This window comes from Megalobrama amblycephala, linkage group LG22 (assembly GCF_018812025.1).
Source record: "Megalobrama amblycephala isolate DHTTF-2021 linkage group LG22, ASM1881202v1, whole genome shotgun sequence".
Classification (NCBI taxonomy): Eukaryota; Metazoa; Chordata; class Actinopteri; order Cypriniformes; family Xenocyprididae; genus Megalobrama; species Megalobrama amblycephala.
The window spans coordinates 12889675-12915913 of record NC_063065.1 but is presented as its reverse complement, the minus strand read 5'-3'; the positions used below and the strand labels follow the sequence as shown (position 1 = coordinate 12915913).

Below are 26239 nucleotides of genomic sequence, written 5' to 3'. Positions count from 1 at the left end.
ACCAGCAGGTGTCGCACTCTCCACCTCCGTGAATAAGGTGTCACAGCACACTGACAAGGTGCCAATTCATTGGAGGTACATTCTTACGTACATTACAGTCATATATGATGCCACCCAAAGATTATGATGGCTGAGGATGAATCAGTACACACTGACGAGCTACACTTATTAGGCAGCTTTTTTTTTTTTTTTTTTTTAAATGTGTCCATAGTGGATTTCAATGTAAGCAAAAGAGATATATTGTCAATTGGAATAGATTTTATAAATAACTATTAAACTGATGATAAACTTTCATTTATGCTTTCTTGTAGAGAAGAAATAAAGCATTTTGTGTCAATAATTCGAGTCTGAATAGGTAGCTTAAAGATATATATATATATTTTGGTTTATTTGATAGGGACCATGCATATTCATGAACATTGTTGTATAAAATACACCACGTAAATATGCCAGAATTAGTAAAAACAACTACTTTTCATCTGCAGTCCCTAGGCAGGTAACATAAAACATAAAAACAGCCAACAATCATACAACATTCATTCACTATAAATGGAAAAATACACATAATAATGACATATACGTTGACAAAACAAACAACAAAACGAAAAATACATAATGGCAAAAACATTGTTCATCCACCTATTATCATATTTACAGAGTGCCCGTACTGATTTACTAGCTTCCATACAGCAAAAGTATTATATGAAATAAATGTAATTATTATATAAATGTGTGTTTACTCAAATCACATGTTGGGGCATCAAATGCACTGCGCTCTCACCTGTCCGTTTACGACGAGCCACAGCTTTAGCCCCGCACTCTATCAATGATTGACAAGCATATCAGCCAATCCGATGCGTCATTCCGAAAAAAGCGGAAGTGAAAATAGCGCGTGAACGTGTTTTTTTCTGTCAAAGGGGAAAGAGAAGAGAGAGAGAGAGGGCGACTGGCGCGAGATCAGGGCACGGTCGTTCTATTTCTATGGAAACGCTGCACTGACTGACAGAAGTGAGTGGAGGAAAAGGTGGCTGCGCTTTTTGGATACGTTACGCACGTAACGGATTCACAGCTTTCTCTCTCAGTGTCAAGAGCGAGGAAACAAACAGGCATAATCTCTTCAAAGTAGCTCAGAATTGTTCTTTTGAATCTGGTTCATAAAACAAGGTACCTCCAAAAAGTGAAGATGCCCCTGGCACAACTAGTTGACCCTTGGCGAAAGATGGCAATCGGCAGTGCGGCGAGTGAGGTGAGTCTCCGCCGCATATAAAGGTTTATATCTCTGATATGTTAATTATAAAAGCATTACTCCTGTTTTCTGAGGCCATTACTCTGTGCTGTTGTTGTACAACCTGTTCCAGATCTTTATCTGTATATCTGAAGCTGGAGGATTAGCGGTTATAGAGTATGACACTCTGTGCGTAATAAATGCTTTAAAACGATCCGTTTGCCAAAGGCCTTTTTTTCTTTTTTGACTTGTAGTTACTTTGTAAATAGCATATGAGTCTTGTTCACTGTGCTTTGTTAATGGAGACTAAAGTTTTAATGAATGGGACTACGTAATGTCCACGAATCCAAGTCTGATTCATGCCGGTGCAGTGATGATGACAGTTGGATGATAAATGGGTTCATCTGTGGGAATCTTTGCCTTGTCACTGAGGAATTTAATCAGTTTAGTTAACCTGTGTGTGTGTGTGTGTGTGTGTGTGTGTGTGTGTGTGTGTGTGTGTGTGTGTGTGTGTGTGTATATAATTAGTTGTTAAGTCATGAGATGAGGCAGATCAAAAAAAGCTTAAGATGTGTTAAAATTTTAGGAACATTCCAGATAATTTTAACGAGAAATTCTACGTAATCCAAACACGAAAACGAAAAGTATGACATCATTTACTCGCCCTCAAGTTGTTCCAAACCTGTTTAACTTTTATGAATGTTGACTAAGGTTGTTCTGCCTAACAGGGCTGGGTATTGACACAATTTTCATGATTCGATTCGATTTCTCTTCACATGCTTGCGATTCGATATCGATTATTTTGGCTGTAGTATATCAGTTACAGTACATGGCAAATTTTCTAGAGGAAAAAAAAATTCTCAACTAATGCTGTAAACTACACATGGGAGTCAGTTGGTACTACATTACTATAATATTGAAGGTTAAAATTAACTTATTTATATACAAACACTTAAATTACACTCAATTATGTTTTTTATATATAATAAATAATGTTTAGAATTACATAATCATATTTCTACTCCAATTCATTTTTTTTTTTTAAATATAAGCATTTAAATCGTGGCTGTCATAACTGATTTATTCAAACATGCATTAAATATTGAAGAACATTTTAAATGAATATGTAACGGTGCACAACTATATTTATCAGAATGCTAGAATACACTTTTCTAGCTGACTAATGAGTTTATGGTTACTTTATATGTTTGTTCTAAATGTGACGTTATGTGACATTGTTTACAAGCTGTTTTATTGACGTCTTTCTGAGGTTGAAACATTGATTGAGTGATTACACGAGACATGATATGAATTTCGGTAAGTTGTACTGTATCTTTTGACATACCTTCAGATGTTCATTCATGTTTATTTCGCGATGTAACTGGTATTAAAGTGGAGATGATGTTCACATGCGCTCCTTGCTGCCGCTTCTCTTTACCTGAGGCGCTACAGTGATCTGTCACGACACATTAAACAGCACCAAAATGGTATTTATTTTTTGAATCTCATAATAAGATGGATGTCATTTGAAATCTGAGACTTTGCTTCATATCAAAAGTAACAAAGCACAAATATTATTGCGATTTATTGGATGATGTTCTGTTTATTCTTCAACTGAAAACAGACTAGACTAATCGATTCTTGGGATTTAAGAAATAAAAAATGAGAATCGATTAAAATCGAGAAATCGAAATTGTTTACCCAGCCCTACTGCCTAATATAGCCTTTTCATGCTTCATGACATTTTTATTTATTTTATTTTATTTTATTACTGTCCCTTTAAGCGAAAACATTTCTCCCCTGGAATTGATTTTTATGGGCACTTCTGTTTGTATCCATTCATGTAAACTGCATCTATTGAATCAATGAACTGAAACAGTCAGTACAGCGTCTAAACCCATTACTAGATAGAATAGAATATGAGTATCAAATGTTATGGAACACATTTGAATTCTTGTGAGTTTTGGACAGAATTTTGAGGCAGAATTTGTGTGGCTGAAGGTAGATTGGAGTTTAAACATTTATGTACTGTAGTCATAAACCCACATCGCTTTACCATGACTGTTTGCTCTCTCAGACTGAGTTTGATCAGTTTTCATTGCTGTAGATTTCCTGAGAATTCATAACCCCTGACTGTTTTTTAGGATGATTTCCAAAAGATCAGGGTTTGCATGAATTTATGCATGCAAATTACTGCTGGTTTATTATAAAAACTCATAATCAGTCCAACCTGCTCTGTCATCTACTCTAGAATGACACAACAATGTTCAGAAGTTACAGCTTCATCCCCATTGATCCACATGTAATAAAGTCTGCCGTAAAGCTGTCGAGATGGTACTGTGAAAGAGAAAGCGAGAAAAAAGAGGCAGGTAGCACAATGTTCCCTTCCAGACAGAAGATGATCACGGGCCATCCCTCAGTTTCACTCTCACGCAGTGACAGATCGGCCCGTCTGAGTCGACACCCTGACTAATTAACCCTAAACAGTCAATGACAGCGTGTAGGCCCGGTCTAACAAGACGTTCCACCACTATCATTTGGTGCAGAGAAGCAGACGTTCATATTGGCACAAGTGTGTCTGCTGTTGTAATCAAGGCTTTGTTTCGCTCTTAGAAACTGATCCACACTGCGATCATGTTCAATGTAGTCTCAGTCTCAGACGGACTGCCTACAAACCGCCCACAAACCGTTTGATGACCGTCTGATGATTCATATTTCACACAAAAAAACAAAAAAGAAAAGCAATTGTGAAATTCACAAGCCTCAATCAGATATCTGACAGCAGCACAACATCTGGGAGTGTTGGGAAACAAAGTTTGTTTGTTTGAATGATATTAGAGATTTTTTTCTGATTTATCAGTAACTGTTGATATTGGATATTTAATTGTTTTTATGCTCATTTCAACTATTTTTACATTTTGATTAGTATTGCCATGAAGCCCATTTCAATCATACTTTAGTAAGACATAATTATAACACAGAAGTTGAAATTATGATATACTAAGTCATAATTATGAGATAAAACACAAACGATGACATAAAATGTCAGAATTATGAGATAAAACAAACATTGACAAATTATGACATTAAAAATTGACTTTTTATCTCATAATTTAGACTTTATGTGATCATTTAGGCTTTTAATGTCATCATTTTGACTTTTAATTTCATGAATATGAATTAGTATTTCATAATTATGATTTACAAAAATATAATTTATTTCTTATGTGGTGGAACTGGGCTTTCATAGTCATCTAACACTCATTTAAAGTTAATCTTTAAAAACACTAATAATTCAATAACACTGTTATGTAATCTTAAGCAAATCTCAAAATTAATATCCATTTTTCATACTGAACATTATAATGTTTTGATGCCTAAATTCACTTTTAAATTCAGCATTTAAAAAGACTGATTTTAGTGTTTTTTGTTTTATTTTTAATTTATTTAGACAAAATAATAAATGGTATAAAATTTTAATATTGGCCTTTTATTGGATATTGACCAATGAATACATGAAAATATCATGAATACATGAAAATAGTTCTGTTTTATATAATAATAATTTTATTTTATCTGAGGCACACAAATCATATATTCACTTCCAGTTTGTTTTGAGTTATGAAATGAAATAACCAGAGCTTATTACTTTTGGACAAACAGAAATTCTGACCTAAAGTTCATGAATATTGTTTATTATGGTATTATCTGGAAAAAAACTGAACTTTGGTTGTTTTGTGCTGGTCAGGTGGTCTCTTCCTGTCTAAGTTGGCCGTTCTTGGCCAGAATAAGCAGCAATGTGTTTGAAGCATTATGCTGTTAGTCAAAGGTCTGACTATGCGCTACTGTGTTCGGTGCGGTTCAGACCTTTAACACATTGTGTTTTCTACTCGCAATGGTTCGTGGGACACTGATTTTCCATATTCACATTTCTCTCACATGACAGACGGAGCCCCATCATGTCTTGGAGGACTCGACGGGAGAAGATGAAAATCTATCATGTCAAGTGAGTGTCATGCCTCCCCCTGCTTCTACACTCTTCTTATGTCTCTCTCTCTCTCTCTCTTCTTGGTCTCCTCAAGCTGTCTATTTCTCAAGCTCTTTCTACCTTTTTAATCCATGTCCTTCTCATCTTTTCATGACATGTCCCCTCATGGGCTTTGATCTCCTTATTTTATAGCTGTTCTGTGTTTTGTAGCACTTGACATTTGTCGAGGAGCTTGTTTTCAAGGATACAGCATAGAGAAGTGGCTCTTCTAAGAAGGTGGTCTGAAATGTCCCTCCATGTACATGTGTATCTGGAGCTGGTGATAAATGGTAGCTATTCCCCATAGACGACAATTGTATCGATTAGTCCCTTGATTGCCGTAAGCATGGTGGAGAAGCTGGAAGTATGGCTTGTTACATGGACACACGGTTTTACAGTCAAATTAAATGGCATTGTACAGTACCATACTCATTGTATTGGGCCCAGAATTCCTGTGCCCCTGCTGAAAAGATACCAGCCTAGACAACAAAGTACTCATTGTTTTTGTTTGTGGGAGCGTTTCTGTTTAAGCCGTAATGGTTGTTCTAGTTCAGGAAGGACTCTTCCTACACTCAGATGCCATTAATGAGTTTCCATAACAGGCATGTAACGAGTCCATTATGACATCATGCAGTCTGACCTCATACAGGAAACGACGAAGACTTTTTAGGTCTCCTCTCCCACTTAAACACTCCCCCGTCTTCCTCCCTAGCTTGTGCTGAGAAGCATTGATTTTTAAATGCAGGGCAGATGGACCTATGGATCTTGTTTGCTAAGAAAGCTGGGCCATCAAAAACATTCTCTAGAGTATTTGCTTTACCCTCTGAACGTCGCCACACATAAGCACTCACTTAAACGTATAAAGTGTCTGAAAGCTGCTCCTTTGCAAATGTTGTGGTAGACGTAGGTAGGTTAGATGCACACTGTTTGTTTGTTTCTTCACTGCTTTTGTCTCCACACTTGTGTTTGGCCTTGTATTGGAGAATCTCATGAAAACACATCAAAGTTAAAGTATTTTACATAATCAGAATAAAAAAAAATGGGAAGCAGATATTTTCTCTCTCTACATATTTTAAATAATATCTTTCTCATTCATTATACCGTGCTCTAACCAGACGTGATGTGATAAGATTCCAGCGAAAAGCAATTTGTTTGTCCACACCAGATGTGAGACAATCAATCAAAAAACAGTCGCCAATCAGAAGAGTGTGTGGGCAGAGTCTCTCTGCAAGCATACTGCGTTTGTAACAAAATTAATAGGCACATATCCAAATTCGTGAATTATTACACCATTTTAACATTATTAAATATCCATGCTTGAGTGTCTGAAACCATCTTTGTCATAGAATACACTTGTTTGTTCACATTAAGTTCCCAGTTTGAACATTCTTGTTTCCTTTAATTTATTTTAAAAATCTGAGGTAAATTATGCATTGTTGCTTTCAGTATGGCTATAAAGGTCATGCAAAATGATATTCAATTTAAATTAAATTATTTTAACTTAATCAGTACCTAACATTATTATTGTCATACTTTGTATGTTGTTGTTCCAGCTGCAACATCACAGAAATAGAAACAATTTCTAAAATGAAATTCCCTGTCGCTCAACATGCATCGCTATCATTGCTGGTTAATCTCTGATTAATATGGAAAAGATGCCTTTTTATCACGTGTCCCGCCATCGTGTCATGTCTGTTTGGAATGGGGCTTTACAGAAATGAAAACGAGATTTTTTTTTTTATTATTATTTATTTATTTACCCTTATGGTATGAGAAATAAGTGGGAGGGAATATACTTAGTTGTCTTGACAATCAATAATGCAAAAAAAAAACTTTATTCTTAATTATATATTTATTTTATTAAATTTTTTTTATTATTTATTTAAGCTACCACTAGAAGAGTACATACGAATATGTCTATTATTGGTCCGCAAGTTTAAAGTATTAAATGAATGTGGCTGTATTTGGGTTTTTTTGTGTCTATTTAGTAGACTGCTGTAGTTGTTTTTTATGTTTTTGCGTATGTGTTCACCTGGACATGTTCCGATCCCTGTGTTTAATGGGGCGTATGAGGGTAAACAGTATTTCAGTAGCGTAATGAGAGTTAATGAGTAGGAGAGTGTGTGAATGCATTAGTCATGTACTCAGTTAAATGGGCTTAAAGCAGCTCTCTTTCTCAGAACAGCTAATAAAACCGGAAGGAAGGAATGAAAATGTGTGTTTGTTATATTTTGTTTGCAATCAGCCACTTAACTTTATCTGGAAGCCATTTGAGAGTTTATAAACGGAATCATATTTAAATTCATTCCCAAAACACAGATGCAAAACAGTGAATCACTCCAATTAGCAGCTCACTGGCTCCCCCTGGTGAATACGTATAGCTCATGTTAAAGAGATAATTCCCCAAAAAATGAAAATGTTATCCTCATTTACTCACCCTCAAGTTGTTCCAAATCTGAGTTTATTTCCTCTACAACAAACAGCTGGAAGGGACTACAACGAGCTTCTTCCCGGGTTGGTGACATCTCTAACCCTAAAATTTACATAAACCCTGTCTCCGGGGACTCTCAGCAAAAGGGGTGAGGCCATGTTGGGCTGCTTTAGAGAAGAGGAAGAGTTGTTGAAGTAGATTGTTGTTGCCATGCCGTCATTTTACACCGGATTGCTTTACAAAGAAGGGTCAATTCAATGCTGGATTTGCACAAAAGAATTACATGCTAGTCGATGAGTTGAATCAACTCCACAGCAACTTCATAAATTTATCCACTAACCGTTCAGAAACATCCAGTTGCATTCTAAAAGTTGTAAGTTCTTCCTGAGTCTCTCCATCAGTGTCCGACTCAGTTTTGAACAATGTAAGGCTGAACGCCGTTACTGATGATTGTCATTTTGGCTGCGTGAGATTCTCCAGCTTTGTTGTTGTTGAGCAACTGAAGCACGAGCTGTTTCCTCTTCTGGAAAGGGGGCTAGGAGCAGCAGCCCATTTGCATTTAAAGGGACACACACAAAAACGGCGTGTTTTTGCTCACACCCAAATAGGGGCAAATTTGACAAGCTATAATATATGATCTGTGGGCTGAAACTTCACAGACACATTCTGGGGACACTAGAGACTTATATTACATCTTGTGAAAAGGGGCATAATTGGTCCCCTTTAGATGTATATGTAAAGCTGATGTTGAGCAGACAGACTTCCAAAGTGATTAACAAAAGTTGTAGTAGTAGACTTTTTAATAGACTTTTTAATCTAACGCATACACCTAATAAAGGTACATTTCCCTGGAGTGACCTGGGATTATGTGCACAGTAATGATGACTCACGAGTCTCCATAGTTCAGACTTTTTGGTTGCAAGCTGAGGTGTTTATCAACTGCACCACACCAGCCCTAGGTACATCCTTGAGAAAATCTATTAGAGAAATGCTGGTTTAAAAAATTACCAACACATTTTGTACGACAAAGGCAACTCTGTCAGAGAAAAGGAGAAAACAGGGAACTATTAAGAACTCCACACAATAAAAATGGCCAGTGTCATATTCCCATAATTCAAAGTGAGTTGAAACTCTCACAGTCTTTGCAACTATCCCCTCACCAGGTAACTATGACTCTCCGTCGTCTTCCCAGGCACCGTGATCAGACCCTGACACCGATGTGCTGTATGTGTCCAGCATCATCCATGTCTATGTACAGGGTGTATGTGGTGTGTCACTTGTTTGTGCTAATGTTTGGCTATGTCTCCAGATCTCTCTGGCAGATGGTATTTAATCTTCTCTGGCCATCTGGACTGACTTTCTCTCGCTTTGCGGACACCCACTCTTGCCTCTTTTTACCTCTCTCTCCCTCTCTCTCCCTCTCTCTCTCTCTCCATCTCTGTCTTTTTCTGCAGTCATTTGTGTGAGAGAGTGCCGAGACATCATGCTGTCTTTTATCTACTCTGACTCACTCTTCCAGCATGGCCCTGCACACCTGATTCAATAGAACTTGAGTGTGGTTAAGTAACAAACTCCGCTTAAAAAATGACTCAGAGCATTTTAATTGACTGCAGAATCACTTATTAGCAAGGAGCACTATTAGCACTATTACTATTGCTCGTAGGTAAGGTTGGGGATTGGAATAATGTATTAAAAAGACTTGAATGATACCTCATGCGGTTGCAGAGAAGTGTGTTATTTAAGGGTTAGTTCACACAAAGACCCTTTCAAACCATTAAGACTTTAATTCATTTTTGAATCACAGATATTTTTAATAAAATACAAGAGATTTCTGTCCCTCCATTGAATGTCTATTCACCCAAAACTGTGACTGTTCAAAATGCTCAGAAAGAGATTGTAAAATATGAATCAAGCCAAGTCTTGCTTGAACAAGATTGGTTTTTTTGATGAACAGATTTAATTCAGGCTTTTATTCACATAAACATTGATCAACAACCACACATATAACGCTCAAATATGGTAAAGAGAAGCTCACCCGTAGTTGCTTGACGTGAGAGAACAAACATTATTGGTTCTTGTGGAAGCGTGACACTAGAATGAACCTCATTGGGTCTCACGCGTCAAGCAAACATACTTGAAATTTTGTTTACCAAATTTGAGTGCTCAATATACGTTCATTGAGCAATGTTTACAAGTGAGTAAAAGCTTAAATCAGATCTATTCATTATATAAAACAATTGTGGTCAATGTGGTGAATTCGCATGACAAACTTGAACCCAATGTGAAATCTGTGTGGGCAAATGTTTTTGCCTTAAGTGAAATTCCCAGTCGCATAGATTTCTTTTGAAATGACTAGAATTTCGCAGAGTAACGGTAAATGTGACCACAGCTTTGCTTTTTAAAGTGACTGGACATATGATTTCGCTTGACTTATCATTTTTGAAGTAAAATTTGTTTCTTTTAATGTTCTTTTCATTATTCTCTTAAATCAGGGATGGGCAAACTCGGTCCTGGAAGGCCACGGTCCTGCAGAGTTTAGCTCCAACCTTGATAAAACTCACCTGCCTGTAGCCTCAGCAGAGATTGTATTATTATAGGGAGATAAGAGGGTCTGTATCTCTTACCATTGGAGAAAGCGTAATGGCTAACTTAATCACGTGCGACACCCCTCAGCCTATCGTGTCGCCATTCAAAACTTCTCCCTGCGTACCGCCAATGTGTACCACCCGTTCCGCCAGTTAGCATTAGCCGTTACGCTTTTTTGGCTGAAGGTTGCAGTCTTGCCTTCCAGTTGCTTTGCTTCTAGTAATCCTGGAGACATTGATTAGCTGGTTCGGGTGTGTTTGATTAGGGTTGGAGCGAAACTGCAGGACAGTGGACCTCCAGGACCAAGTTTGCCCGTCCCTGCCTTAAATCACTTAAAATCCTTTAATTATGTAATTTAAAGCCATTACATTCCCAACCAAAAATTGGTCCCACCAGTGTTCACGACATGGTTACAGCCTTGTCCACAACACTTTAGGTTTTCTTCAGAAAATAAAAATATCTTCTTCTTTTTGCGACTTTTATTGATAGTGATAGCAAAAAGATGAAACAATGGGGGGAAATGAGATCCAGGCTTATATCGAAGAGCATAGAACCCAAGAGGCGAAACTTTGGGTAAAAGCCACTAGGTGTCATTTCGGTAGCGCGACAGCCATTTTGGGTTGAAAATGCCAACTAGACAATAGAATCCATCATATCTTGCGCACCCAAAATCGGCGAATCTCACAGCCATATCAGGAACAGAACAGAAAATTTCTCAAATTCAGTAAATTTTATGACACCTACAGTAAATGTTGTATTGTCTTAGCTTATATGTTTTATCAGTTGTGGTAACCATTACACATCTGAGGTAGCGTAGTTAGCCTTCAATATAAAGTTAAGATCATCATGTTTGTAGCGTGATCCAGGAGATTAAAGTGGAGTAAATTACTCCACTATGTCTGAAATATGTACGTTTTAATCCCCTGGATTAAGCTACAAACATGATCTTATAGAACATGATGCATTGCTGCATCTGTTATCCCATAATTCCCACTTTTGGACACAGTGGCTGTGTTTTTTGTTTACATAGTCTTACTTTAACAGACATCAATATAAACACTGCAAAAACAGTTTACTGTCAAGGTGTTATATCCTGTTATATATTTATTGTCCTACATTCCCAATTTTTCTGATGCATGTCCTTAATTTAATTTCATATGTTGGTATTAATTCAGTGTTTATAATGCTTGTTTATAAAACTTCAAATAATTTCAATCCAAACTGACATGGTTTCTAGAGAGCAGAGGTTTTGTGGAGAAAAAAAGTGGAAGACTTTAACACAAAGTCTGTATAATAAACCATTAAAAGGATTTGATGATCACTGGTCTAGTGTTTGTACGTTTTTCTGTGTTGTCATCCTTCAGATTGAAATGTATATACTTATATACAAACACATTAAACGCTTTCACATTAAGATATTTATGTAAACCATGGCTTTTTCAGGTTTACATTTCATTGCACTGCTGTGTTCCTTCCTGTTTCCCACCAAAATCCATCCATTTTCAGTAATAGGCCATATGATCATGCAGCAATTGGTATAAAATACCCATAATACCTTTTGAATTGATTAACAACATGGTCCTGTTTACTGACATATCTATTAAGACCCGTTTACACTTGATGCTGATGGCGTGACCAGGCGGTGATTCAGTCACAATCCATCCCCTCCCCATCCTCCATCACAGCAGCATCGTGATGGGTCACAGCTGGTGACTTACAGTCCTCTAATGCTTGAGGATCAATAGAGCTTGCTGGGAGTGATGACCCTCTCTGCCTGTTCATCGAGTCTGTGGATCTATGCGTCTATGTGTGTAACGCACTCACTCTCACACACACACAGATGTTATGCTGGGTAATGGCATTAATTTTTACTAAAGGTTTCCTGTGGATATCTCATTGTGAAGTTCTTTCCTTTAACGTCCCACATAACCTGGACACAAAAGCGGTGTGACGACACTCTGTATGTGTGAGAGAGCAAGAGTGGGTGTGTGTCAGAGACGTGGCGTGTGACTGCGGAGCGATCCTAGACCCTCAGAATCCGTGTTAAACTCTGCTCTTTGTTCCAGGCTGAATAAGTGTGGGAGAGTTGATTCATCTTTATTCCTTAAGGAAAGGCTCTCATTAGCACGGCATACTCAGAGCCTTATAAGTGGGGTGGGGGATTGGTCAGGTCTTCTGTATCTCGGGTGATGATGAGGGGGCACCAGTCTGCAGGGCTCAAAAATAAGGATTTTTTTCCGCTGGCCCAGTCGGGGCAATTGGGTCAGAGTTTTTTTTTTTTTTTTTTGCCCTGCCTTTGCTAATTGACCTTATACATTTTAGCAACATATATTTATGTGTGAAGTGGAAAATATAATTATATGTATAGACATAATATACACTATACCAGTCAAAACATTTTTTATTTTTTTTTTTATGGAAGGAATTAATAACTCGGTAGGATGCAATAAATTGATCGGCATACAGCTTTACATCTGTATTTAAAGAGGACTTATTATGCCCCTTTTTACAAGATATAATATACGTCTCTGGTGTCTCCAGAATGTGTCAGCCCAAAGTAACCCACAGATCATTTATTATAGCTTGTCAAATTTGTCCCTATTTGGGTGTGATCAAAAACACACCATTTTTGTGTGTTGCTGCTGCTCCCAGCCCCCTTTCCAGAAGAGGGCGGAGCTTTAACAGCTTGCGCTTCAGTTGCTCAACAACAACAAAGCTGGAGAATCTCACGCAGCCAAAATGACGAACGTCAGCAACGGTGTTCAGCCTTACATTGTTCAAACCGGAGTCGGACACTGATGGAGAGACTCAGGAAGAAGTTACAACTTTTAGAATTCAACTGAATGTTTCTGAATGGTTAGTGGATAAATTTATTTCTGTCATGACAACTCTCGGAGTGTTTGGTATGGTAATGGATATGACGATGTAGGTATATTTGGTCTTGGCGGAATAGATCTGCTACGCTGCTGCTGCTTAATTGCTGCTGCTGCTGCTGTTGATTATTGCTGCTGCTGCTGCTGCTGCAGAGCAAGTACAAGACTTGCTACTGCTAATACATACACAACCCGCTGCTGTGAGCAAGTAAGACATGCTGCTGCTGTACAATATAGCATACATGAATAACCGTAGCAGATCTATACAGGTGGAGCTGGGGAAGGTGGAGGGTTTCTGAAGCACGCTGCGCTACTAAGCAATGCTAACTAAATAAAATTTAAAGATTAAGCACGCAGCTCATTGGCTACTAATACAGCAGGAACCAATCATCTGTGACCTATAGATATTGATTTGATAATTAGCAGGTGTGTTAAAGGACCTATTAGCCTGCACCATCTAGAGTTTCATGCCAGAACTTTGTATGAAGTTGTTGTGGAGTTGATCGACTAACTCATTGACTAGCATGTGTCGTCATGTTAAACTGTTGTGCAAATCCAGCGTTGAATTGATCCTCGTTTGTGAAGCAGTCCCACGTAAAATGACGGCATGGCAATTAATTTAAATTAATGTAAGAAATTTTATATATATATATATATATAAAATAATTAAAATAGAAAACAATTATTGTAAACTGTGATAATATTTTATTATATTACTGTTTTTACTCAATTTTTGAGACTTCTTTCAAAGGCACAAATCTTACTAACCGCAAACATTTGTATAATATAATATAATATAATATAATATAACATAACATAATATAATATAATATAATATAATATAATATAATATAATATAATATAACATAATATAATATAACATAATATAATATAATATAATATAATATAATATAATATAATATAATTTAATTTTTTTTACCAACACATCTGAATCCATCATGTAAAAAGAAATGATCTCATATGATAATATTATATTAAATGTTTTTTATTATTTTATTGCAGTAATAGTTGGACAGCTCCGATGTAAAAACAAAAAAACAAACAAAAAAAACACAAAAGGCATATGGTACAAACATCTTTTTAACTCTATCTAGATCACATTACATGGATGTAATCAAACAAATGTAAGATAGCTGGAACATATTTCAACAGGGCAATGATAGCTCCATCAAGTGGTCCAAAACTCTCTCACATTGACTTTGATCCATTGGGTCATTCTTATCGTTAAGCCCTGGTCTGCACTGCCAAGATGAACACATGACAGAGGAATGTGAAAAAACAAGGAAAGTAAAGTGGCAGCCAGAGAGGAAATTGAAGGCAGAGAAAGAGAAGCAGTTTTACTAGAGATTGTGGAGGGGGGGTGGTTGTTGAAATGTTATTGAGATCTAGAGAGAGGGATCCATTAATCTTGTCTCTGTTGGCTTTAACGCAAATGTCTCCTTCACCAGCACTCACTCTGCAGTTAAAGCGCCCTCCATCTCATATACATCAGTGGCCCAGTGCCACAACGACAATAATTGTGAATGACTCCAGTGAGTGTTTTGATAAGACAGACACGTCTGAGAAGCAGCAGAAAGAAATGCTGCTATTTTCTGCAGTGTGCAGTCTGTGCTGTGTCAGGATGAGTAAGTGCTGTCCATTGCGCCGTATGAAGGGCACGGTATGTGGAAGTTCATTAGGCACGTCAAAGGCAAGGAAGGCTATAAAATGTGTGTACACTGTTCAAAAGAAATGCCACTTGAGCAGCAAATCAGCATATTAGAATGATTTCTGAAGGATTATGTGACACTAAACACTAGAGTAATGGCTGCAGAACATTCAGCTGTGCCATCACAGGAATAAATTTAAATATTTTTTTATATATAAATGTATAAAACATATATAATGTGTATCTATTAATTTATCAAATAAACATTTATTTAATTTATTATTATTTTGTATTTCTTTCATTTATATTCATTTTTTAAAACTTTCTTATATAAAAAATTATTGGCCAGTAAGAGATATTCATGGCTGGTAAATTTTTCTCAACTCAGCCACCATTGGCAGGTGTGGAAAAACATACATTTTGGACCCTGTTCTTGCATCATTTCATCTTCGGATCACTAAACCTGTGATTCTATGTCCAACTTTCGTCAGAGTTAGGCTCTCTGTGCCGTTTATCATTCTCTAACTTAGAGAAACAGAAGAGTTCATGTCGCATTTCCCTCTGAGACAAGAAGGAGACAGGGACGATGTTTTTCCACATCTGAAGGCGTGTTGGGAGGCAGTCTTGGCACGGTTCCACGCGTGAGAGGAGGATTTTACATCTGAGGTCAGGATCTAAGGGTGATGTAATGCCCTCGTCAGGGTGTCGAACTTCCTGAGAGCTTTCCAAGAACAGGGGGCCGGTGGGAGGGTTCCTGCTCTGTCATTCAGCACAGGAAGTCGGGTGAAGCAGATGAAAAAATAATACCCAACTTTGAACTTGATCCGACACCACGTGACCTGGTTCAGCCCAGAATGATCTGATGTAGAGTGAAACTCAGCTGGAAAAGATCTGATATTTAAGAACTTTCTTTCAATGTCTCACTCATTTTAAATTCTCTTTGACACTTTTACAGCACATTTGTGTTTAAAAGGGCCCCACGCATCAAAATTTAGTCCCAGACGCATGAGTTTTAGCAACAGCCATGGTCCAAAGCATTATTTTACTGTGAAGGATGTGCTTTCAGACCCAGCAACAGGAAATGAGGCTCATATTTCACCCTAAAATCGAAATTAATATATTTAATTTAAATTTGCTTTTAAATTATTTAAAAATTGAAATTAAATAATGTTGCTTATTGTTCATTCATATTAATTCATAACACGTTAACAGTTCAATTGTGTAAATCATTTTAAATGTGTATAATTTAAAAGTATTTTATTGTTTTAACTTAAAATGTTTAAAATGTATTAGTATACACTACTGTTCAAAATTTAACTCTTTTAAAATGTCATTTTTTTTCCTGTGATGGCAAAGCTGAATTTTCAGCAGTCTTCAGTGTCACATGATCTTTCAGAAATCATTCTAATAGGCTGAGATATGCTATTTAAAGGGATAGTTCACCCAAAAATGAAAATTCTGTCATCATTTACTCCCCCTCAAGTTGTTCCAAACCTGTATGAATTTCTTTGTTCTGCTGAACACAAAGGAAGATATTTGGAAGAATGTATCCCCCCCTCCCCCAATGACTACCATAGTAGGAAAAAAATAGTATGGTAGTCAATGGGGGGGCTTACAAACATTCTTCCAAATATCTTCCTTAAATAATAGTAAATAATGACAAAATTTTCATTTTTGGGTGAACTATACCTTTAAGATCTCAAAACTTTCTCTTAATGTCTCACTCATTTTAAATGCTCTTTGACATTTTAACAGCACGTTTGTGTTTTCGGTGCTCCATACATAATTCTGTCCCAACATGAATTTTAGCGACTGCCATTATCTTACTGTGGAGGATGTGCGCCAGACCCAGCGACAGGAAACTGAGACTCTTTTTGCATATATAGAGTATATGAGAGTATAAACACTCATGTACAGCCCCACAGCATGTATGTTCAAGGCTGATATATTATTGATGCTCTCTTTGGACAGATGTGTCTCTTCCTGTGCAGGTGTTGCCTAGGAAACCAGGGCAGGACATGCTCTAATCTCGGTGCTGACCTGCAGCTGTAGGCCCTTCCTGGGCAGGCGTTTCCTTTTGCTTGTCTTTTGTATGCATGTATGAACGCACCACAGTCGGACTGCCTAAGTGACCACTCCTGCCACGCTGGTTTAGCCGTCCACAGCGTGGAGTGACTGACATGCGGACAGGACCATGCTGAAAATGTTTCCCCTGCGGATCAGGCAGAGAAACACGCGGGTAGGAGCCCTTCGGTATTGTAAATATTAGCAAGTAAATATTATTGAAATATTAGCAAGATTAAAGTAAAAGTTGCGAATATTGCAGCATGTGCAGATATGCAGCTCACATATGTTTTCTAAAGGTTAAGCAGGTCTGATATAAACCAGTAGCTCATTTTTAAGGGAGAGACGTTTCATAAATTTTTCTAATAGGTCGAGGGAAGAGGGCATAAAGGAGGAAACTGATGATGTACTAAGGATGTAGGGTGTAGATGGAACAATGTAGTGTAGTTTGAGTCTTTGTGGGGGATTCTTTGCTCATTGGCGCTCTGAGCAGGAAGAACCACATCAAAAGGGCTGAAACATTCATTTTTCAGAAGAATGCTTTTGGAGTCTATGGCATGAAATGGTTAGGAATCTCCCTCGGCTTTGCTCTGTTTTATCATTGGCAACACTCTCTCGTAATTCTATTTCGGATTTTGTGTTGTTGTGCATGTGTTCTTTTGTTGCGTTTTTCTCTAATGAGCAAAGGCTTTGTGCCCTAGAGACTGAAAGTTCAGCATGGTCTGAACTTTGCAATTAGTGGACTTGGCTCCAGAAAAAGGCCCCGGAGAAGCAAAATTAATAGGGACATTGTCAATGACTTTATGCAGACCAGAACATGTGTGTTTGTGGGTGAGATGTGGTTTTGAGAGTTAGTATGTTGCACAGTGTGTATATGGTTTAGATGAAACCTGTCAAGAAAACAACCAGCTCGTATTTCACCCTAAAATCTAAAGAAAATGTAATTTAAATGATACATTACTTTATAATTAATACTGTTGCTTATTGTTAATTCATATTAATTAATAATACATTAAAAGTTTATTTAAAGGGATAGTTCACCCAAAAATGAAAATTACCCCATAATTTACTCAACTTCAAGCCATCCTAGGTGTGTATGACTTTCTTCTTTCAGCCAAACACAATCAGAGTTATATTAAAAAATATCCTGGCTCTTCCCAGTTTTATTATGGCAATGATTGGAGGATGAGATTTTGAAGCCTAAAAAAGTGCATCCATCGATCATAAAACGTACTCCATGCAGCTCCTGGGGGGTTAATAAAGGCCTTCTGAAGCTAATCGATATGTTTGTGTAAGACAAATATCCTTATTTAAAACTTTATAAAGTAAAATAACAAGTTTCCTGCATGACAGCCATACGCTGTCTACAAACACATAGTACATCATGTCATTGTGTATTAAGTCGCAAAAGTTAACACTTTTTGGGCATAAGGCGAATGCGTATGGCTGTCTCGCCCTTTATAAAGATTTAAATAAGGATATTTGTCTTACACAAACGCATCAATTCCCTTCAGAAGGCCTTTATTAACCCCCCTCCCCCAAGGCTGCATGGAGTATGTTTTATGATCGATGGTTGCACTTTTTTGGGCTTCAAAATCTCATCCTCCAAATCACTTCCATTATAAAGCTTGGAAGAGCCATGCATTTTTAAATATACCTCTGATTGTGTTTGGCTGAAAGAAGAAAGTCATATACACCAAGGATGGCTTGAAGGTGCCATCCTTGGGTGAACTATCCCTTTAATGTTAATTTAAAAATGTATATAATTCTGCATATAATTTAAAGTTATATAAAAATGTATTAGTATACACTACAGTTCAAAAGATTGAGCAAAAATACAGTAAAACAGTAATATTCTGAAATATTACAATTTAAAATAACTGTTTTCTTTTTGAATATACTGTATATTAAAATGAAATGTATTCCTGTATTCCAAAGCTGAATTTTTAGCAGCCATTACTTCAGTCTTCAGTGACACATGATCCTTCAGAAATCATTCTAATATAATAATAATAAGAAACATAAATTTATTTTACTGTCACTTTTGATCAATTTAATTTAATTTGATTGCTGAATGAAGGTATTAATTTCTCTCCAAAAGCAAAAATATTACTGACCCCAAAGTAGAAATTACAAATAAAAGTATTGTTTGTTCATGATAGTTATTGCATTATCTATGTTAATGAATTCAACCTTATTGTAAAGTATTAGCTTACCTTTTTGCCTAATGAAAATAAAGGTCATTTTAGGAATGTTAAGATTTGAATTGTGACTTTATTTTTATGATAAGCTTCATTTGCCTTATGGAAATTACTCTCTTTTGGTTTTGGAGTGAAATGTGACCCAGATGCGTTTTTGACATGTTTCATTCAAAACCTGGTTGACTGTTTGGTGTTGGTCTGTTCTTTCTGACATCTGTCAAAACCAGATGAATCAAACTGACATTTTGAATTCTCTGTCTTGTCTAGGAGGACAGAGCCTTCATTTTCTTTCTTTCTTTCTTTCTTTCTTTCTTTGTGTTTTTGTCCTTTTTATCTCTTTTATGTTTTCTTTGCTCTCCGGGCATTTCGAGTTCGAGGAGCACAGAAATTGTCAGGAAGTTGAGATTGAATTTGACACAAAGCACAGAGGAAACATTTAAAAATATATATAACCCAGTGTGAACACAGTCGTTTTTATTGTGACTTGCGAACCACCCAGAGGAGCCTGGAAACCAGATAATCAGTTTTTTGTTTTTGACTTGTCATGGCTCGATTCTAACCTTTGAAAACCGCAGAAACCCAGAATACATGCTCTTATTTTTGTGGGTCCTTAGCCTAGTTATCTTCAGACATCTTTTTGGATTAGTCATTCAGCTCATAAGTGTTTCTGTCAGTTGAAATATTACAGAAAGTTTAGTGCTGTGGGCCAAAGCTGAGAGTCGGACCACGTTGAGGACACTAGCTCACTTATAATTGATTAGCTCTATTGATCTTCCTGTCCCCCTCTCGGAAATGTATGAATAAATTATGTCTCCATCTCTCTCTCTTCCATTTTCTTCATGTAGAAATCTTTTTGTCTCTTAAAAAATGCACACACTTCATTTTTCTTAAGAATATAGATTGATATTGGATATGTTATTGACTGAATTTGTTGATGTCACTTAAAGATAATACTTTTTCATAATTATGTTAAATATTAATATTATATATATATATTATATTATGTTAATATTTATCTATTTTAGAAACTTTTATTTTTTTATAGCCTTTTGCCATTTTTATTAAAAGTAGTGGAAGAACAAGAAATGAATGAAGGCAAAAGGAATCAGGAAATGTTGCAAGTTTTATTCAAACTTCTATCACCCACATAAGCACCACAGCTCAATATGTCGGCATAAAGCATTTTTTTTATTTAACTAAGTATTTAGACCCTTTGCTCAGTATTTAGTAGAAGCACCCTTTTGATCTAATACAGCCATGAGTCCTTTTGGGAAAGATGCAACAAGTTTTTCACACCTGGATTTGCGGATCCTCTGCCATTCCTCCTTGCAGATCCTCTCCAGTTCTTTCAGCCATTTTTAGGTCTCTCCAGAGGTGCTCAATTGGGTTTAAGTCAGGGCTCTGGCTGGGCCATTCAAGAACAGTCACAGAGTTGTTGTGAAGCCACTCCTTCATTATTTTAGCTGTGTGCTTAGGGTCATTGTCTTGTTGGAAGGTAAACCTTCGGCCCAGTCTGAGGTCCTGAGCACTCTGGAGAAGGTTTTCGTCCAGGATATCCCTGTACTTGGCCGCATTCATCTTTCCCTCGATTGCAACCAGTCGTCCTGTCCCTGCAGCTGAAAAACACCACCACAGCATGATGCTGCCACCACCATGCTTCACTGTTGGGACTGTATTGGACAGGTGATGAGCAGTGCCTGGTTTTCTCCGCACATACCGCTTAGAATTAAGGCCAAAAAGTTCTATCTTGGTCTCACCAGACCAGAGAATCTTATTTCTCACCATCTTGGAGTCCTTCAGGTGGGCTTTCATGTGTCTTGCACTGAGGAGAGGCTTCCGTCGGGCCACTCTGCCATAAAGCCCCGACTGGTGGAGGGCTGCAGTGATGGTTGACTTTCTACAACTTTCTCCTATCTCCCGGCTGCATCTCTGGAGCTCAGCCACAGTGATCTTTGGGTTCTTCTTTACCTCTCTCACCAAGGCTCTTCTCCCCCGATAGCTCAGTTTGTCCGGACGGCCAGCTCTAGGAAGGGTTCTGGTCGTCCCAAACGTCTTCCATTTAAGGATTATGGAGGCCACTGTGCTCTTAGGAACCTTAAGTGCAGCAGAATTTTTTTTGTAACCTTGGCCAGATCTGTGCCTTGCCACAATTCTGTCTCTGAGCTCTTCAGGCAGTTCCTTTGACCTCATGATTCTCATTTGCTCTGACATGCACTGTGAGCTGTAAGGTCTTGTATAGACAGGTGTGTGGCTTTCCTAATCAAGTCCAATCAGTATAATCAAACACAGCTGGACTCAAATTAAGGTGTAGAACCATCTCAAGGATGATCAGAAGAAATGGACAGCACCTGAGTTAAATATATGAGTGTCACAGCAAAGGGTCTGGATACTTAGGACCATGTGATATTTCAGTTTTTCTTTTTTAATAAATCTGCAAAAATGTCAACAATTCTGTGTTTTTCTGTCAATATGGGGTGCTGTATGTACATTAATGAGGAAAAAAATGAACTTAAATGATTTTAGCAAATGGCTGCAGTAAAACAAAGAGTGAAAAATGTAAGGGGGTCTAAATACTTTCCATACCCACTGTATTTGTCTACTCTGAGTTCTCATGATGCACCTGCCTCTGACATCTTTCAGTTTTAAGATGTTTTATCTCGTGATCAAACTATTCTAAAATGGAGCATTAAAATCTCACTTGTGTCATTCACTGCAAAGTTGACCTTGCGATTCATCAGTACAATGAGAGAAACTGGATCCTCAAAGATCTCACAGCTGTTCTCTGAGGTCAGAAACCTACTCCGTTGAGTTGTATAACCCATTGCGCTCACTTACGCAAAACCCAAACCCAGAGCACGGTCCAAATCGGACAGAGTTTGCCACACTCTGCTTCTGTGTGTTGGCACCTGACTTATCATAATAGGAAACTCTCCTCGTACCATGATAATGTACTCTTTTCAGAGCTGTTGGATGAGCTTGTGTCATCTGAGTGGAAAATGATGAGTGTGGCATCCTGTTTATGGAGCATAGAGTTTGCCTTTCCAACTTCAAGGGCCTCAAAGCCCGGCCAGGCGAGCTGTTAATTGTGTTGCGCAAGCGGCTTTAGTGAAACTGACTCCCAGAATTCCATACGTGCAGCTGACAGGATCTATGAGCATGAAGGTTGAAAATTGAGGTCAAGTGAATTGTATATTTCCCCTTTGGAGATCCCCATAAGCCAGTATTGTTCCTCAGTTATGTCCTCTCCTATTGGTAATCAATCATGTAAAAAGGAAATTGACTTTTTAAATCAGTCAGGCTGATTATTCAGACAATATCTGGTGAATTTTGTGTTGGTTTCAAAATATACCAAACTTGCCCATGGATAATGCTTATTTTCTGTTTAATTTTTGTTGTGTGTATGTGTATGTATGTGTATGTGTATGTGTATGTATGTGTATGTGTGTGTGTGTGTGTGTGTGTGTGTGTGTGTGTGTGTGTGTGTGTGTGTGTGTGTGTGTGTGTATATATATACTCAGACTCATGAACAACCATCACAAAACAAAAAAGATATTTTAATATGTAAAATAATATGCATTTTTTATTATCCCTCTTATTTTATTAAAATAATTCTCATTTTCACAGATTCTGCAAGGGGTTCACATACTTTTTCATGCCACTGTGTGTAATATATATATATATATATATATATATATATATATATATATATATATATATATATATATATATATATATATATATATATATCAACGTTGATTACTTTTGTAAAGCAGCTATGTTTTTTTTTTGTTTTTTTTTACGTTTTTGTGTATCTAATTGAAAGTTCACTATGTTCTGCACATCATAGTCTCTGTTTGAAGGGGACAGTTCTTGCATTGCACCACTGTACTTTACAACAGGTGTTGTTAATCTCAGCTGTAGCCCAACATCCTGAAACAAGGCTGAGCGTGTGTGTATGTGTCTCTGTGTGACTGGTCAGCTGTGAGAGTGTGTGGGGATCTCCAGGACTCTGTACTGGAGGGATTGGAGGGTCTGCAGAGGGGGAATCTCCCAGTTTGGCTTTAATACTCCCTCCTTCAGGACTGGGTTTCCCCCCTCTGTGAGTCAGTGATTGTCATCCAAGCTCTCACTCCTTACAACTTCGTGCATATCTTGGCACACATGCTCACTCACTTGAACCGGGTTCCTCCAGACCAGAGGCAGAAGCAGGGCACTAGCGGTATGGCGGCCACTAAGCCCTGGACACTTGTTTTTGGTGAGGCAGTGATCCGCATGCTGCAATGTAGACTGAAGGCTCTACGGAGGCTGTTTCAGAGACAGCCTGAAAGATTCCCCAGCAGAACGGTGAGTACTGTACTATGGACAGTGATCGGGTTTCCGCTTGACTCCAAAGCTGACGTGTACCTCCGGAAGGCATGTATCAGACACTCGAAACAAACTTTATTATGTTATATTAAAGTAAATATAATTATTTTTAAAATGTTTTCATCTGAGTTTGAGTGTTTTTCAATTTGTAGGCATTTTATAAAATTAAAATGTTTTTTTTTTTTTTCAAAAAAGACTAAATATAAATTAATGAATCTTATATAACTGTGTACGGGTTTTTTTTTTCAACAGAGTAAAAATGTGCAAAAAGAATTTTAAAAAATTACAAAAAGCTCTCACTGAGGCGGTACCTTTTGTTCCTTTTAGGTACCAATATGTACACTTGAGGTACTAATATGTACATTTAAGGTACCAGTATGCACTCTTTAGGTACAAAGGTGTACCTTTTGAAAAGGTACCGTCTCAGTGACCGCTTTTGTACCTTTTTTCTGAGAGTGTACCTTTAGGGGTACAACAGCTTGTCTCTGGGGCAGTACCCTTAAAAGGACATTTGTATGTTTTTTACCCCTAAAAGGTTCATATTAGAACCTTAGAGTAGCAATACTTACCTTAAGGTACTACTATGAACCTTTTAATGGTTAAAAAAAGGTACAAAGATGTCCTTTTAAGGGTACTGTCCGGGTGATGAACTGTTGTACCCCTAAAGGTACAGTTCTTACACATTTTTATTCTGTGTGAAGGAACCAATTGACTTACCAATATTTGGTCTGTTGTGTGCCCTATTGTGTCATTTTACAAAAAGTTTGCATTTACATAGAATTACTATTTACATAAGAAGGTAAATAGTATTATGAAATGATGATTGTTTTTTATTAATTCAGTAAATTGGGCCACATATTGCAAGGCTCATATCTGAGGATTTCTTCCTTTTTTTTTTTTTTTTTTTTTTTTTTTTTTTACATTTTTACTTGTCCTCAAAATTTGGCTGCCAAAATAATATCATTACATCATGGCCAGTGACAGTTCTGATATCAGTGTTAAAAAGTAAAAAGCTTGATTTACCTGAATTCACCTTGTAGAATGCACTCCAAATCTAGTATGCTTTCAAGGCTTAGTATGTCTTTCAAAATTATTGTGCACTACAGATTTTACATCCACTCCAAATCTAGTATGTTTTCATATACAAAAACTTTAAATATGATGGTGCTTAATAAAGAGATTTGATTTTCTTTAGATCAATGAGATTCGTCTTTGTTTGTACGTGTGATAGAGGTGTCCTGTAAAGGAGCGGTCACACTACAAATTTAAATCCTTTTGACTTCCATTCATACGCATGCGAATGCGTCAGACCGACAATGCAAGCTCATGCAAAAAGTTTTGAATTTTGCTGAACTCTGACCTGTGAATTCGCATCACGTGAGAACGTGTGACCAGTAGATTTTGAAAGAACGCATTTTTTTTTACAGTAAAGTTGAGTAGATTGTATATTTTTACATTTTGATTGTTTTATTTGTTATATGTTGAATTCATGTTTATAAAAAAGACGCCGCAGAGTTTGACATCATATCACAACATTTTGTGTGCTCAAAGTCTAGTGTGACCGCGGCTTAAGTCAGTGATTACATGGTACATGCACATCCTGTATTGTCACCATCTGTACTCTGAATCACAGTCTCTAAATTACCACCACAAGCACACAACACTTCCACCACAATCCACACACATACACACTGGACAACAGCTCTCAGTCAGAAATCAGACGCAACACACTCACACAAACACTCAATGCTGGAGTCAGGTCTCAGGCCTTCAACCCTTTTTCGTATACCTTCAATCTTTGTAGTACACATGGCTTTGATTTTAAATACCTCATTTTGTGTTTCTATCAACTTTCATTTGGACTCTAAAGTGTTAGCGAGTCATTCTCATTCTGAAGTATCAGTTTCCATTCTTGGCGACATTGAGATGAGGTGTGAATTATGCTCAGCGAGAGCCGAGGAGAGAGGCGGGGAGGTGCTGCTGGTTGGATGCTTGTATGTGCTTAACATGGTGTGCAGGTGAACAGTAGATTCATCCTGCCTCCCTCCCTTTGCTTTTCCTTTCCACCATCGATTCGTTCAATGATTTTCTCTTTCATATATCAGACAAACGGAACTTGCATTGATGCTTTGTAGAATTCTGGATGCTTCCAAGGAAGATTGCAAGTTCCTTCCCTCCTTTTCCCATGCCTTTCAGCAAGAACTTGCCAGGCCGAGGCATCTAAGGTGGAGTGCAACCGGTTTAATTCTTTATCTGAGTACCTCAGCAGACCTTGTTTCAAGGGAATACATAGCTTAAATGCTAGAGACAAACTCTCCAAACTGGACTAGACTTAGACGGCTACACCATCACACCATAGACTTGCCCACGGGGCTTCAGGAAGTGACAGAAAGGTTAGAAACACTGTCAGGGCTGGACGGAGATCCGGTTCCTCGTGGCAGGATGCTGGCTGCTCTGAGGGATCCCAGGCTGACACGATGCCAGACTGATTTGGGTTGGAACAGGATGGAGGATTCACTGGCCTCGCTTCCACATCGCTCTCCATGGGACTCTGAGGTATTTATGCAGCATTAACAGCTTTAGCGATAACACTGGAGCTGGGAGGAAGAGGGAATTTGGGGGTCTTCGTGGAGGTGGACTTTACACAAGTCTTGAGCTTTACGCAAGGGATTGTAGAAAATCTTAGGGTGTGTTCAGAATGGAATACAAACATGCTGCATACTGCTCAGACTTTTTCCAAAATAGTATAAAGAACAGAATGCAGTAAAATGCAACAATAAATGTTCATTTTGATGACA

General features: G+C 37.6%; 1 protein-coding gene across 5 annotated transcripts in view; it reads left to right on the top strand.

The window, feature by feature from the left end:
- Positions 1–886: 886 nt before the first annotated feature.
- rps6ka3b (ribosomal protein S6 kinase, polypeptide 3b) overlaps positions 887–26239 on the top strand; it is a 50246-nt gene continuing 24893 nt past the window's right edge. The window contains exons 1-2 of one of the 5 annotated variants that reach the window (XM_048174028.1): positions 887–1246; positions 5172–5231. In XM_048174028.1, coding sequence (XP_048029985.1) covers positions 1184–1246; positions 5172–5231 — 123 coding nt within the window. In that variant the 5' untranslated portion in view covers positions 887–1183. Of the gene's footprint in view, positions 1247–5171; positions 5232–16900; positions 17051–24422; positions 25998–26239 lie in introns of those variants that run through there. The other 4 variants (XM_048174029.1, XM_048174030.1, XM_048174025.1 and 1 more) reach the window with 4 other exon arrangements.